Source organism: Schistocerca cancellata, chromosome 7 (genome assembly GCF_023864275.1).
Source record: "Schistocerca cancellata isolate TAMUIC-IGC-003103 chromosome 7, iqSchCanc2.1, whole genome shotgun sequence".
NCBI classification, from domain to species: Eukaryota; Metazoa; Arthropoda; class Insecta; order Orthoptera; family Acrididae; genus Schistocerca; species Schistocerca cancellata.
This window is the reverse complement of record NC_064632.1, coordinates 357,555,813-357,570,177: the sequence shown is the minus strand read 5'-3', so window position 1 is coordinate 357,570,177 and position 14,365 is coordinate 357,555,813. Positions and strand designations below refer to the sequence as shown.

The following is a 14,365-nucleotide window of genomic DNA, read 5'->3' as shown; positions in this document are numbered from 1 at the left end:
CCCTTTGTGTCGTTTACATCCCTCTGTCATTCAATGTCAGCAGGGTAGACTGCCTCCAGCTTATTGGGCAACTCCCTCTCCCCCTTCTGCTGCTCAGTGACTTCAGTGCTCACCAACCCCACTGGGGCTCTCCCACAACCCATCAGAGAGGTGCCCACTTGGCTGACCTTCTCAGTCAATGTAACCTCATCTGCCTTAACACGGGAGCACCCATGTTCCTTTCAGACTCATACACAGCTGTTCCCATTTGGACCTCTCCTTCTGCACTGCCCATTGTGTCGAATGATTCATTCACTCTGACACATAATCAAGTGACCATTTCCCGTGTGCCATCTATTTGTTGACTCCCACTCCATCTACGTGCGCACCCAAATGGCGGCTTTTTAAGGCCGACTGGGGCCTATACAACTCCCTGGCGACCTTGACCAGTTGTGACGACCAAGTAGAATGTCTTGCAAAGGTTATGCTTACCACCGCAGAACATTCCATTCCATACATTTCCTCTTTACCGCACCATGTTCTGATCCCTTGGTGGACTGAGGCGTGGCACGATGCAATTTGCGCACAGAAATGTGCTCTCACGTTTTTAACTGTCATCCTATGTTTGCATTCATTATAAACAGTTGCGTCCACAGTGTTGTTGTGCTCTTTGGGATAGCAGAAAAGCTAGCTGGATTTGATTTGCCAATTCTTTCAACAGTTCCACTTCCTCTTCCATTGTGTGGGCCAACCTCCGACAGCTGTCTGGGGCCAGGCTCCATCCCCCAATTTTTGGCCTGATCTTAGCAGATGTTGTCATAGTGGACCCCATTGCTATCTCCAACACAATGGGATGCTGTTTAGCAGAAATTTCAAGCTCCATCCGCAATCATCCTGCCTTTCTCCATCAGAACAAGTGGAGGAGGCTTGGGCAGTAATGTTCTGTTCTCAGAATGTTAGTGCTACAATGCTGTCTTTACTATGAGGGAGCTAGGTCATGCTCTCACTTCATCACGATCCTCTGCCCGAGCCGGATGATGTTCGCATTCAGATGTTGCAGAACATTTCTCTGGCGGGCAAACACTTTCTCCTTCATACGTACAATCTCATCTGGGCAGAGGCATGTTTACCAGATGCTTGTGTGAAGCAACTATGACACCTATATCTAACCCCGATAAGGATAAACACCTTCCTTCTAGTTATCGCCCCATTTCTCTTACCAGCTGTGTTTGCAGGGTGACAGAACTTACGATTCAGTCTGGATTTTGAGCACACCATTCTGCATATGACTATCTCCTCACTTTTTCACCCACATCACGAGCGGTTTTCGTGGAAGTACCAGATTGTGCTCGTGTTTTACGATTTGGAGTAAGTCTACAACACCTGCTGGAGGACTGGTAATCTCCATACTCTTTACATGGGGGGCTTCTGGGGCTGCATGCACCATTTGCTTCAGGAAATTTTAAAAGATTGAGTTTTCAAGGTATGTCTGAGTTTTGCCTTGTTGGACACCTTAATCCAGGAAAACGGTGTGTCTGAGGGTTCTGTCCTGAGCGTCATCCTCTTTGCTATTGCTGTTAACACTGTTGTGGCCTGTCTCCTGCCGGACATCTCCGGCTCCATTTTCGTTGACAATTTTGCCATCCATTTCACTTCTCCACAGACATGTCTCCTTTAGCAATGTCTTCAGCATTGTATCGATAGTCTTTACTCGTCAAGCATCGACAATGGCTTTTGCTTCTCCATTGACAAAACCATTTGTATGAATTTCTGGCAGCGCTGTTGGCTTCTTCCACTGTCTTTACATCTTGGGCTTGTTGCTCTTCCATTCATTGAAACTACGAAATTCCTGGGGCTCATACTCAATAGAAAACTTTCTTTTTTCGTCTCACATGTCTTATGTCTTACCCGGCCGCCTGCCGTACGTGGTCCCTCAGTGATCTGTGTGTCCTCAGCAGTACTTCCAGGGGAGTGGTTCGAACGAACCCCCTCCTTTTGTGCCGGTCCCTTGTCCATTCAAAACTAGACTATGGGTATTTTGTTCGTGCATCTGCACGTCAGTTTCTCTTACACTGTGTCAATACTGTCTAGCATTGCGGCATCCATTTGGCCACTGGCACCTTCTACACTAGCCAGGTTGAGAGTCTGCATACAGAATCTGTCGAACTACTGCTCTCGTACCGCCGTGATTTTCTCCTCTTCAGATATGCATACCATTTGTCTGTCATGCCAGGCCATTCGTCTTATGCCTTCTCCTTCAATAACTCCTTTGATTGCCAGTATGGGGCGCATCACTCTTCTCTGTTACCTCCTGGAGTTCACTTTCGGCTATTGGTCCGGCAGCTTAACTTCACACTACTGGCTACTTTACCTTAATTCGCTTCCTAAGTTTACTACTCCAGTCTCGCTCTATGGCCATAAGTTTCTCATCCTTCGCAATAATACCTTTGTGCACACTGATGGCTGTCAGACTGACCGTGGTGTCGGGTGTGCCTTTGGCATTGGCTCCGACATTTTTCGGTATCAACTTCCAGAACACAGCTCAGTATTTACAGTGGAGTTCTTCACTGTGTATCAGGCCACACAGTACATCCGACAACACATGCTTTTCAATTGTGTCATCTGCCTCGACTCTCTCAATGCTCTTCAGAACTTCTGTATGCTGTATACTGTTGATCCCTTAGTGCAGTGGGTCCAGAAAAGCTGCCATTTGCTCACACTTGAGGAAACCACTGTGATGTTTATGTGGGTTCCTGGTCACTTCAGTCTGATAGGAAACAAGGCCGCTGACACTGCTGCCGAGGCTACAGTCCTCGTATCTCAGCCTGCTAGTTTTTACATCCCCTCCAGTGATCTCTTGTGTTGCTGTCTGTTAGCAGGTGGTGTCACTTTGGCAACACCACTGGTCTTCCCTTCATGGGAACAAGCTGCGGGTTCTTAAGCCTCTCCCAGTGGCGTGAACGACCTCCTCTCAGCCTTCTCGCCATGAGGATATCATTTTAACTAGGTTGCATATCAGGCACTGTCTTATTAGCCATGGCCATTTGTTAAGTGGTCCTCCCCCACCAATTTGTGCTCTTTGCGCTCAACCTTTGACAGTCTGCCATTTCCTGATGGAATGCCCATTTTTTAACCATTTACGTTCTAGTGTCTGTCTGCCATCTGAGTTATTGGCACAATGTGTGGGCTGTCGACTGCATTTTCCTTTTTATCCATTGTAGCAATATGGCATTTAATTTTTAGTTCAGGACCTCCATTTCTCTATGGCATATTTTATAGACAATTCTCCACATCATTGTTTTTAGCTGCCTTTTCTTGCATCGATTGTGATTATTGTGTAGCCATTTGTAACTCCTCTCCTTGTCTTCACGTTCTACAGTTCTGACATGGGCGCGCATGACCCTAGCTGTTTTTGTGCCCTAGAACAAAACAATACAATACAATACATTGTCCATCCCCTAGTGCAACAAGTCCAGGAAAGCTGTCACTTGCTCACTCCTGAGGGAGCCACGTGATATTTATGTGAGTCCCTGGTCTCATCAGTCTGATGAGAAACAAGGCCACTGATGCTGCTGCCAAGGCTGCGATTCTTGTACCTCGACCCGTTAGTTCTTCTATTCCCACTGTGTTGCCATCTGTCGACAGGTGGCGTCACTTTGGCATCACTGGTCCTCACTTCTTACTGCAAGGAGATTATTTTAACTAGGTTGCATATTGGGCACTGTCTTTTTAGCCATAGCCATTTGTTATATGGTGCTCCCCAACGTCTTTGTGCTCACTGCCTGCAACCTTTGGTGGTTCACCATTTCTTGATGGAATGTCCTTTTTTTAATCACTTAAGTTCTCATTTATGTTTGCTGTCTCTGTGTTATCGGTTGCTTTAGCAAATCATGTGTGTGCTGTTGGGCACGTTTTACTTTTTATCCATCGTAGCAATATGGCAAAGGACATTTAATCTTTAGTTCAGGACCTCCATTTCTCTATGGCATCTTCATGTTCTGTAGTTCTGACATGGGCACATATGACCCTAATTGTTTTTGCACCCTAAAACGCAACAAACAACAATGACCACTGTTCCATTGTTACACAATGGCTTTGCGCAACTGTGTGGACTACCTCAGCGTGCCTCCATCCAAATTCCCACTCACGCCCTCCACCTGTAGACCCGGGGATTAGAGTCAGCCCGAGGTATTCTGCCTGTTGTAAGGGGCAACTAAAAGGAATCTCACACCTTTCGGCCTTTATGTGATGGTCCCCTGTAGGGTTTTACCTCCATTTCCCAAAATTTTCCTGAAGAGAGAGTCAGTTGGGGAAGGGCGCCTTACATGGTGCCTCGTGTCCATTGTGCATTGAGACCTTCAGCCCACTTTCTCCTCGAGGCTTTGCAATCCCATTCTTCCTCCATCTCTTGGGCGAGGACACCTTCCTGGGTGCGTTTTCCTCCACCCACTATGCAGTCTCGTTTGCTGCGCCAACGGTGACCGTGGAATTCTTTGCACCTCATATCCAGCACGGTAGACAGTCCGTTGTGGTGGGGCCACTATGTACCCTGTTGCATGTAGCCCCCTGACTACGCAGGGATTGCTCTGCTGATGCCTGTGCCGTTAACTCCCCACATGCCAAGGAGTAGATGCCTGTCACCCTGTGGCATCTGGACTCCTGGCAATGGCCATCCTGCCAGGTGGCCTTTGCTGTGGCTGGGTGGTGCCCGTGGGGAGGATCCCTGGTCAGTGTGGGTGGCATCAGGGCAGATGACACTTGATGAAGCGTACCATGTCATCACTTGCTGGTGACCAAATTCCAGCAGTCTCTAAGCGTTCCAAGTCTCAGTACAATGTAAGGAAGTATGATACTAAATCATTCCCCTCCCTGACCACACCATGGGAGGAATGCCAGGCTAAGGGTGGCAGCAAACCTTATTCGCCCCGGTACGTCATATGTACGAGGGCTGATGGGGACTCCTTTGTCTCGGTGAAGCCTCAGTTTCTTGTAGAGCATTTAGAGGACAAGTTTGGGAAGATGGAGTGCTTGTCCAAAATGCGATCAGGGTCAGTCTTGATAAAAACAGCATCCTCTGCCTAGTCACGGGAATTACTCGCTTGTGACAAGCAGGGGGATGTTTCAGTTACCATAATGCCTCATAAGAGCTTGAATATGGCACAGGGTATTATATTCCATAGGGACCTTCTTTTGCAGTCCGATGAAGAGCTGCACGCCAACATAGAGTGACGAGGAGTTCCTTTCGTCCTGCACATCCATGGGGGGTCCGCGGTATAATCAGGTTACCACCGGTGCCTTCATCTTGGCCTTCAAGGGTGACACATTGCCCTAGAAGGTCAAGGTGATGGTCTACTGCTGTGTTATCAAGCCATATATCCCTTCCCCAATGCGGTGCTTTAATTGCTGGAAGTTCGGTCATATGTCTTCCCACTGTACTTCCAGCGTCACATGTCTAAATTGTGGATGTCCATCCCATCCCAATACTCCATGTGCCCCGCCTCCCATCTGTGTCAACATCGGAGAGCATCATTCCCCATGTTAACCAGACTGCAAGGTTTTACAGCGAGAAAGGAAAATCGTGGATTACAAGACCCTGGACCGACTGACCTACACTGAGGTGAAGAGGAAATTTGAGCGCCTAGATCCTCTTATGCCACCGCTACAAGAACAGTTGTAGCCCCAACAGTTCCATGCGTTCCAGTCGGCTCTCAGAGCTGGAAGAGTACACCTGCACCTTTGATGGTTGGGGGGCACTTCCCTCCCTGTTACTCCCGCACCACCTACCTCGGGAGCACTACCACCCCCCTCCCCCCACCCAACCAACGGTCAGGGACACCAGTCTCCACTTCTCAGCCGAAGAAGCATAAGTCTTCTTCGGCTCCTCCCGGTAGGAAGGGGTCCCTTGGGTCACTCCCTTCCCAGGTTTCCTCTAGTAGGAAAGATGATACCAGTGGCTGAAGTGCCCAAAAGCAGCTGGTCATAGGGCTTCACGATCATCCTCTGTTCCAGAGACAGAATCAGTGACACCCTCCCAGCCAGAGAAATTCAGAAAAAAGACCCCCAAAATCAAGGGAATTGTGGTGGCACCCACACCACCGCTGCCTACAAGCTCTGCGTCTGAGGATGAGGTGAAGATTCTGGTGTCTGCTGATGACCTAGATCTCACCAGACCCTCAGACACAATGGATATATCCTGTTCTGGAAATGAGTCGGTGGCAGCAGGTGACCCTGAGGTGTAGACTGCCTCATTGAGTGTTTCATGCCTTCCCAGTCTCATAATCATGTCATCCTCCATTGGAATTGGGGCGGTTTTTTCCACCACGCAGCTGAGCTATGGCAACTGTTAAGCCTTACACCTGCTTTCTGCATTGCCCTCTAGGAAACCCGGTTCCCGGCAATGCGAACCCCTGCCCTTCATGGCTACAGGGGATATTACAAGAACCGTAGCGAATATAATAGTGTGTCAGGTGGAGTTTGCATCTACGTCCTGAACTCAGTATGTACTTAACCTGTGCCCTTTCAAACTCCTCTTGAAGCTGTGGCTGTCAGGATACGGATGACACAGGAAATAACTGTTTGCAACGTATATCTTCCTCCAGATGGTGCAGTACCCCTGAACGTATTGGCTGCACTGATTGATCAATTCCCTAAACCTTTCCTACTTTTGGGAGGTTTTAACACCCGTAACCCCTCGTGAGGTAACACTGTGCTTACTGGCCGAGGCAGAGATGTCAAAAATTTGCTGTCACAACCTGACCTCTGCCTCTTAAATACAGGTGCCCCACATGTTTCAATGTGGCACATGGCACATATTCGGCCATTGATTTCTCGATTTGCAGTCCTGGCCTTCTCCGATCTATCCACTGGAGAGCACATGATGACCTGTGTGGTAGTGACCACTTCCCCATCTTCCTGTCACGGCCCTGGTGTCAGGCCCACAGACACCTACCCAGATGGACTTTAAACAAGGCAGACTGGGACACTTTCACCTCTGCTGTCACTGATGAATCGCCCCCACATAGTAACATCAATGTGATGGTTGAACAGGTAACTACAACAATTGTTTCTGTGGCGGAAAAGATGATCCCTCGTTCTTTAGGGTGCCCCCAGCGAAACACAGTCCCTTGGTGTTTGCCGGAAGTCGCTGAGGCAATTAAGAAGCGTTGGCGAGCTCTACAGTGGCACAAGTGGCACCCTTCCCTGGAGCACCTCATTGCCTTTAAACAGGTGTGTGCCCGCATTTGCCTGCTTATCAAAAGGCAGAAACAGGAGTGTTGGGAGAGGTACGTGTTGACCATTGGGTGCCATACGTCACCTTCCCAAGTCTGGGCAAAGATCAGACAAGTTTTGGGGTGCCACACCCCGACAGGTGTTAATGTAAATGGTGTGTTATCTATTGACGCAAACGTGACTGCTGAGCACTTTGCTGAGCACTATGCTCGCGCTTCTGTGTCGGAGAATTACCCCCCAGCCTTTCGCACTCTCAAGCGGCTGATGGAAGGAAAGTCCTCTCGCTCACTACATGCCACAGTGAACACTGTAATGTCCATTCACAGAGTGAGAGCTCCTCAGTGCCCTTGCACATTGCCCTGACACAGCTCCTGGGCCAGATCGGATCCACAGTCAGATGATTAAACATCTCTCGTCTGACTACAAGTGACATCTCCTCGTGATCTTCAACCGGATCTGGTGCGATGGTGTCTTCCCATTACACTGGCACCATTCTACCAGTGCTCAAACCTGGCAAAAACCCGCTTGATGCGGCTAGCTATCGGCCCATCAGCCTCGCCGACATTCTGTGTAAGCTGCTGGAACGTATGGTGTGTGGGCAGTTGGGTTGGGTCCTGGAGTCACGTGGCCTACCGGCTCCATGCCAGGGCAGTTTCCACCTGAGTCGCTCTACCACTGATCGTCTTGTGTCCCTTGAGACTGCCATCTGAACAGCCTTTTCCACACCCCAACACCATGTCTTTTTTGATTTATGAAAAGTGTATGACACCACCTGGCGACATCATATCCTTGCCACATTATACAAGTGGGGTCTCCGAGGCTTGCTCCCGATTTTTATCCAGAATTTCCTGTCACTTCATACTGTCCGTGTCCAAGTTGGTTCCTCTCATAGTCCTCCCCTCCCCCATATCCAGGAGAATAGGGTCCTGCAGGGCTCTGTATTGAGTGTATCTCTATTTTTAGTGGCCATTAACAGCCTAGATGCAGCTGTAGGGCCATCCGTCTCTGACTCCTTGAACAGCCTACAAGCTATTGACCCTCGTCATCCTTTGGTAGCAAACATCCAGGAGTCCATCTATGCCCTATAATGGTCCGGTCATTCAGTTGTGTTTGTGTGGGCCACAGGACACTTTGGAATCCCAGGCACCGAACTGGATGAGAGGCTGATCAGACAGGCTACACGGAAACCACTTCTTGAGATGGGCATCTCTGAAACTGATCTGCAATCGTTTTTACTCTGCCAGGTTTTTTGGCTTTGGAAGACGGGATAGCATAGTCTCAGTACGCACAACAAACTGTGTGCCATTAAGGAGACTACAAATGTGTGGCAGTCTCCATGCAGGCCTCTCGCAGGGTCTCTGTGGTTTTCTACCAGCTCTGCATTGGCCATGCATGGGCAACCCAAGGCTACCTCCTGTGCCGTGAAGACCCACCTCAGTGTCAATGCGGCACTCAGTTGACAGCGGCCCATATTCTGTTGGACTGTCCCACTTCGACTGCCCTGCAACGAAATTTTCAGTTACCGGACTCGTTGCTGCTAATTTTATCTGACAATGCCTCATCGCCTGATTTAGTTTTACGTTTTATTCGTGAGGGTGGGTTTTATCATTTGATCTAAGTTTTAGCACATGTCTTTTGTCCTGCTGTGTCCTCCACCCTAGTGCTTTTAGGGTGGAGGTTTTAATGTGTAGCAGAGTGGCTGGCTTCTCCTTTTTATTCTCATGGTCAGCCAGCCATGGTAAGCTGTTTTGTCGTTTTAATCTCTTCTACCTGTTTTTTGCGTTTCTGTGTTTTTGTTCTCCACTTTTGTCCATTTAAGTGTTTGTTGCCCTTCAGTCATTCTTGTGGTTTTTTCTTTCTCTCCATTTTGTGTTGTCAGTCTCGCTTGTTTTATCCTCACCCTTGTGGCATTGTTTTATTCGGAAGAAGGGTGTTGTGGCGTAGCAAGACAGCCATGTCACTTGGAAGTAGCCGAAATGCACGCGTTACACACGCCGGCTGGCGTGAGGTCTGAAACAGGATACGTGATGAATGCTATAAAGAAAAGTACGTAGCTTCTGGAATACTTAACTTTAATTCATCATTTGTATACAGCATTCTTGATTATACAAGTGAGACTCTCTCTAGAAATGGTTAATGGCGCCTTGCTAGGTCGTAGCTATGTACTTAGCTGAAGGCTATTCTAACTGTCTCTCGGCAAATGAGAGAAGGGCTTCGTCAGTGTAGTCGCTAGCAAAGTCGTCGTACAGCTGGGGCGAGTGCTAGTACGTCTCTCTAGACCTGCCGTGTGGTGGTGCTCGGTCTGCAATTACTGACAGTGGCGACACGCGGGTCCGACTTGTACTAATGGACCGCGGCCGATTTAAAGCTACCACCTAGCAAGTGTGGTGTCTGGCGGTGACACCACAAAGGGACCGATGACCTAGCAGTTTGGTCCCTTCCCCCCTCCCCCCTCTTTTAAACCAACCAACCAACCAACCAACCAACCAACCCACTCATGCCTCAGCCCACTTGGTATTTCACCTAAACCTGAAGAGCATTGCAGTGGCTCTCCAACTCTACTGGAATAGCACCAAGCTGAACAAGTGATTGTGCCTGAAACCTAGGCATAGGTGCTTTAATCAAATGAAACTATGTGGTTACAGAGACATTTTCAGGTCTCAGATATGTGTGATTGTATTCTCCCTGTCATCAGAGAATATACACAGAATGTAAGTAAAATGGTCTGTCATAACCATATCGTTAACATTTATATCAAGCAATTATTGTTGTATTAACAATGTTTTGACACTCAGCTCAAGGATGAAGTTTATAAGAAAACTTAACTCAGAAGTGGGAGCCGTTACTAGAATTAGCTTGTGCACTCATTATTTTATGTTTCTCATCACAAAGTGGCATCTTCTTTGTTGAGTTTGCTATTTCTTAAACTGCACAATGCATTTCAGCAATGACACGTAACAGCACTAGTAACTTAAAGGACAGTACAAGTGGCACACCTGATAACAGATATCTGCAGGGCGCTGAGCTTCATATATCCATATGGTGCAACACTGAAGCTTGCTCGGCCAGCTGTGGCACTCCTTTCCACTGGGAGTGTTGCATATCCTCACCAGCGACCGGTCTGTGCAGTTTCTGGACGGCTTGTGGTTCTGGGATCAGGACACATGCTAGCCGATCACTATATTGATCGTGAGGATAATGATCGCATTCGGGAGGTACTACTGCGACTTTTGTCTCCTCCACCATTTGACCTCAATGATGTGGACGCAGAAGATCCTGAAGTGAGTCTGCAGTTTTATATTTTACTTCTGTTCTTTTTCTGTGTTGTGTTTTTCATTATCTCATTTCTTTCTTTCTTCTACTATTGCTGCTGCTGTTACTATTTTTTTAAGGAAATTGAAGTCTGTTGCAATGATTCTAATGTGTCTCGCCTACTGTACGTCAACTGTGTTCGGAGCTTACCTTCCAAAACTTTGTAGTCACATGCTTCCATAGCTAGTACTCACTATAATGAAGCTACCGGTAAACTGTTTCACACACTTACGGCTTGCAGCTGATAGAATCGTGGATGGTAGTACAGTGAGAAGAGATAATGTTCCTCTACTCTATAGTTTTCCATAAGCAACTGGGGGACATTGTTCTTATTATCAAGAAATTAGTAATGTGTCTGGGCCTCATCTTGATGAGAAATTCATCTTGTTGTGGCAGCTGAAGCATCTCTGGGTAAGAATGCTAAAGACTTTAAACATCATAAAGCGCTTTAATGGCAGATATTGTGGGAGTGGGGCAGGGTGGGAGGTTGCAGACAGGTTCTCCCTGTTTTTATTTTACAGAGCAGTTTTTTGGTCATCGCTGGACTGTTGCTATACAGTATGTAGTTTTGCACGGCTGTCTTATCCAAACACCTTGGATTCCACTCATCATGAGGGCATTACAATGGCAACAGGAACTTCTGGACACACTGTGTACACAACCTCTGTGCTGAGTCTGGGAACTACCTTTAACCATCCTGTTGACATTCCTCATGGTGTAGGAAGCATATAGGATTCAGTCATTCCCACAATCTCCTTTTGTTTGTTCACCAGTAGAACATGCATGTATAAATCACAAAAGTGCCACAAGACTAGTTTAGATTAAACTGAAGGTGTAACTTATAGAGCTCACTGCCAGACATTATTGGAACCGGTATCCTCCCTAGTTAGTATTAATGTGCAGTCTGTTTTCAAATCTGAGATTAGTGAAATAAATCCTTTTCACCAGATCTTATTTTTAAACAATCCAAGCTGTGGACCAAATTTAACAGCTATTTACACTGATGGATCTGAAGAGGGCAATGCTGTCAGCTGATCTGTAGTTTCCTCTCAGTTTATCCTTAGGATTCAATTTCCAGGTGAATTTACAGCCTGCCTCAGACTTCAAGAAGAATATAATAATTCCAATCCCAAAGAAAGCAGGCGTTGACAATGTGAAAATTACCGAACTATCAGTTTAATAAGTCACGGCTGCAAAATACTAACACGAATTCTTTACAGACGAGTGGAAAAACTGATAGAAGCCGACCTCGGGGAAGATCAGTTTGGATTCCATAGAAATATGGAAACACTTGAGGCAATACTGACCTTACGACTTATTTTAGAAGTTAGATTAAGAAAAGGCAAACGTACGTTTCTAGCATTTGTAGACTTAGAGGAAGCTTTTGACAATGTTGACTGGAATACTCTCTTTCAAATTCTGAAGGTGGTAGGGTTAAAATACAAGGAGCGAAAGGCTATTTACAATTTGTACAGAAACCAGATGGCAGTTATAAGAGTCGAGGGACATTAAAGGGAAGCAGTGGTTGGGAAGGGAGTGAGACAGGGTTGTAGCCTCTCCCCGATGTTGTTCAATCTGTATATTGAGCAAGCAGTAAAGGAAACAAAAGAAAAATTTGGAGTAGGTATTAAAATCCATGGAGAAGATATAAAAACTTTGAGGTTCGCCAATGACATTGTAATTCTGTCAGAGACAGCAAAGGACTTGGAAGAGCAGTTGAATGGAATGGACAGTGTCTTGAAAGGAGGATATAAGATGAACATCAACAAAAGCAAAACGAGGATAATGGAATGTAGTCGAATTAAGTCGGGTGATGCTGAGGGCATTAGATTAGGAAATGAGACACTTAAAGTAGTAAAGGAGTTTTTCTATTTGGGGAGCAAAATAACTGATGATGGTCGATGTATAGAAGATACAAAATGTCAACTGGCAATGGCAAGGAAAGCATTTCTGAAGAAGAGAAATTTATTAACATCGAGTATAGATTTAAGCGTCATGAAGTTATTTCTGAAAGTATTTGTATGGAGTGTAGACATGTATGGAAGTGAAACATGGACGATAAATAGTTTGGCCAAGAAGAGAATAGAAACTTTCGAAATGTGGTGCTACAGAAGAATGCTGAAGATTAGATGGGTAAATCACATAACTAATGATGAAGTATTGAATAGAATTGGGGACAAGAGGAGTTTGTGGCACAACTTGACTAGAAGGAGGGATCGGTTGGTAGGACACGTTCTGAGGCATCAAGGGATCACGAATTTAGTATTGGAGGGCAGTGTGGAGGGTAAAAATCGTAGAGAGAGACCAAGAGATGAATACACTAAGCAGATTCAGAAGGACGTAGGCTGCAGTACGTACTGGGAGATGAAGAAGCTTGCACAGGATAGAGTAGCATGGAGAGCTGCATCAAACTAGTCTCAGGACTGAAGACCACAACAACAACAACAACAACAACAACAACATGGTAAAGGCACTAGAGCAGATAAAGTGTAGTCAACAGGATAACTGTTTTATCACTCTGATTTCTTAAGTATATTACTGACCATCCAGCAAATGTACCCAGCAAAAAAATGGTACAAAACATAAGTCACTGCATCTACAACGGCAAGGAAAGGAAGTATCATTCTTCTGGGTACAATGCCCTTTTGGAATCCAGGGAAATAAGCAAGCTTGCATTGTAGCAGACAACACGTGCAAGGAAAATGATGGACTTCCCTGTGCTGTCCCTTTGGGTGCTCTTATCTCGTTGATGAGGAGCAGAGTTTAATGCTTAAAACCACTTGGGCTTGGCATAATTAACTAGTGCTTACTTCATTTAATTTCAAACAAAAGAATTTAACTCACCAAAAATGTTTATTAATTAATAAGAAAAGGAGCCCAGAATTGTGTATAATGATCAGTTCAATCACCAGGAGTACCTTGTGCATTACCATTACTTTAATCAACAGTTGAGCCAAATAGGTATATCAGTTACAAACAACACGTCAGCAATATTCAGTAGCTGGCACAACATTGAGGTGACCAAAAGGAGTCTTCTACATTTTGGTCTTAAGTATTGTGGCCCCATTTTAGGCTTTGACCCCCACATTCTCCAAGCTTTTCAGAAGTGAGGGCCATTTGGGGAAGGATGCCTTACATGGTGCATCGTATATCCATCGTGCATTGTGACCTTCTGCACCTATTATTGTCAGGGCTCTGCAACACCATCAATAATCGAGCCATTTGGGTGAGGACACCTAACAGGGCGCACAATCTACATCTGTTGTCTGCTGTCCTCTTTCACCCCCATGACAATACTGGATGTCTTTGAACCCAATATCCAGCATGATTGCCAGTGTCCGTCAAAATGGAGGGGGCATCATGTACCCTCTTGGTTATAGCCCCCTGACAACATAAGAGATCGCACTGCTGATATCTGAGCTGCAAATTCTCCATGTACGCCAAGGAGTAGATGCCCATTCCTGCTTGTCATAAGAGAAAACTACAAGGAATCTCCATCCTTTCTGATTATGGTCCCCTTTCAGGATCTCACCTCCACCATTCCAAATTCTGCAGAAGTGCGAGCCACTTGGGGAAGGACACTTTATGTGGTGCACTATACAGGGTGATTCATGAAGATATGCAAATATTTTAATATGTTATTCTACAAGTAAAACTAAAGAAAAAAGTTCATATAAGCATAGGTCTGCAAATGTTTAGTTACTGAGTTACGGCTAATTAAAGATTTTGCCTGAAATTTAACAACTTCGCTAATATGAAGCCATCGCAAAACTGTACGAGGTTAAAGTAAAGCATGATTTTCATTTATTTTGTTATTTATCTGGTGAATCTGGTAAAACATGTC

At 46.0% G+C, this 14,365-nt stretch overlaps 1 protein-coding gene across 1 annotated transcript in view; it reads left to right on the top strand.

Annotated features, from left to right (window-relative positions):
* The window catches only part of LOC126092274 (intraflagellar transport protein 52 homolog), a 68,300-nt gene that overhangs the window by 33,006 nt on the left and 20,929 nt on the right, over positions 1 to 14,365 (top strand). The window contains exon 5 of the mRNA XM_049907791.1: positions 10,226 to 10,490. Coding sequence (XP_049763748.1) covers positions 10,226 to 10,490 — 265 coding nt within the window. The remainder of the gene's footprint in view (positions 1 to 10,225; positions 10,491 to 14,365) is intronic.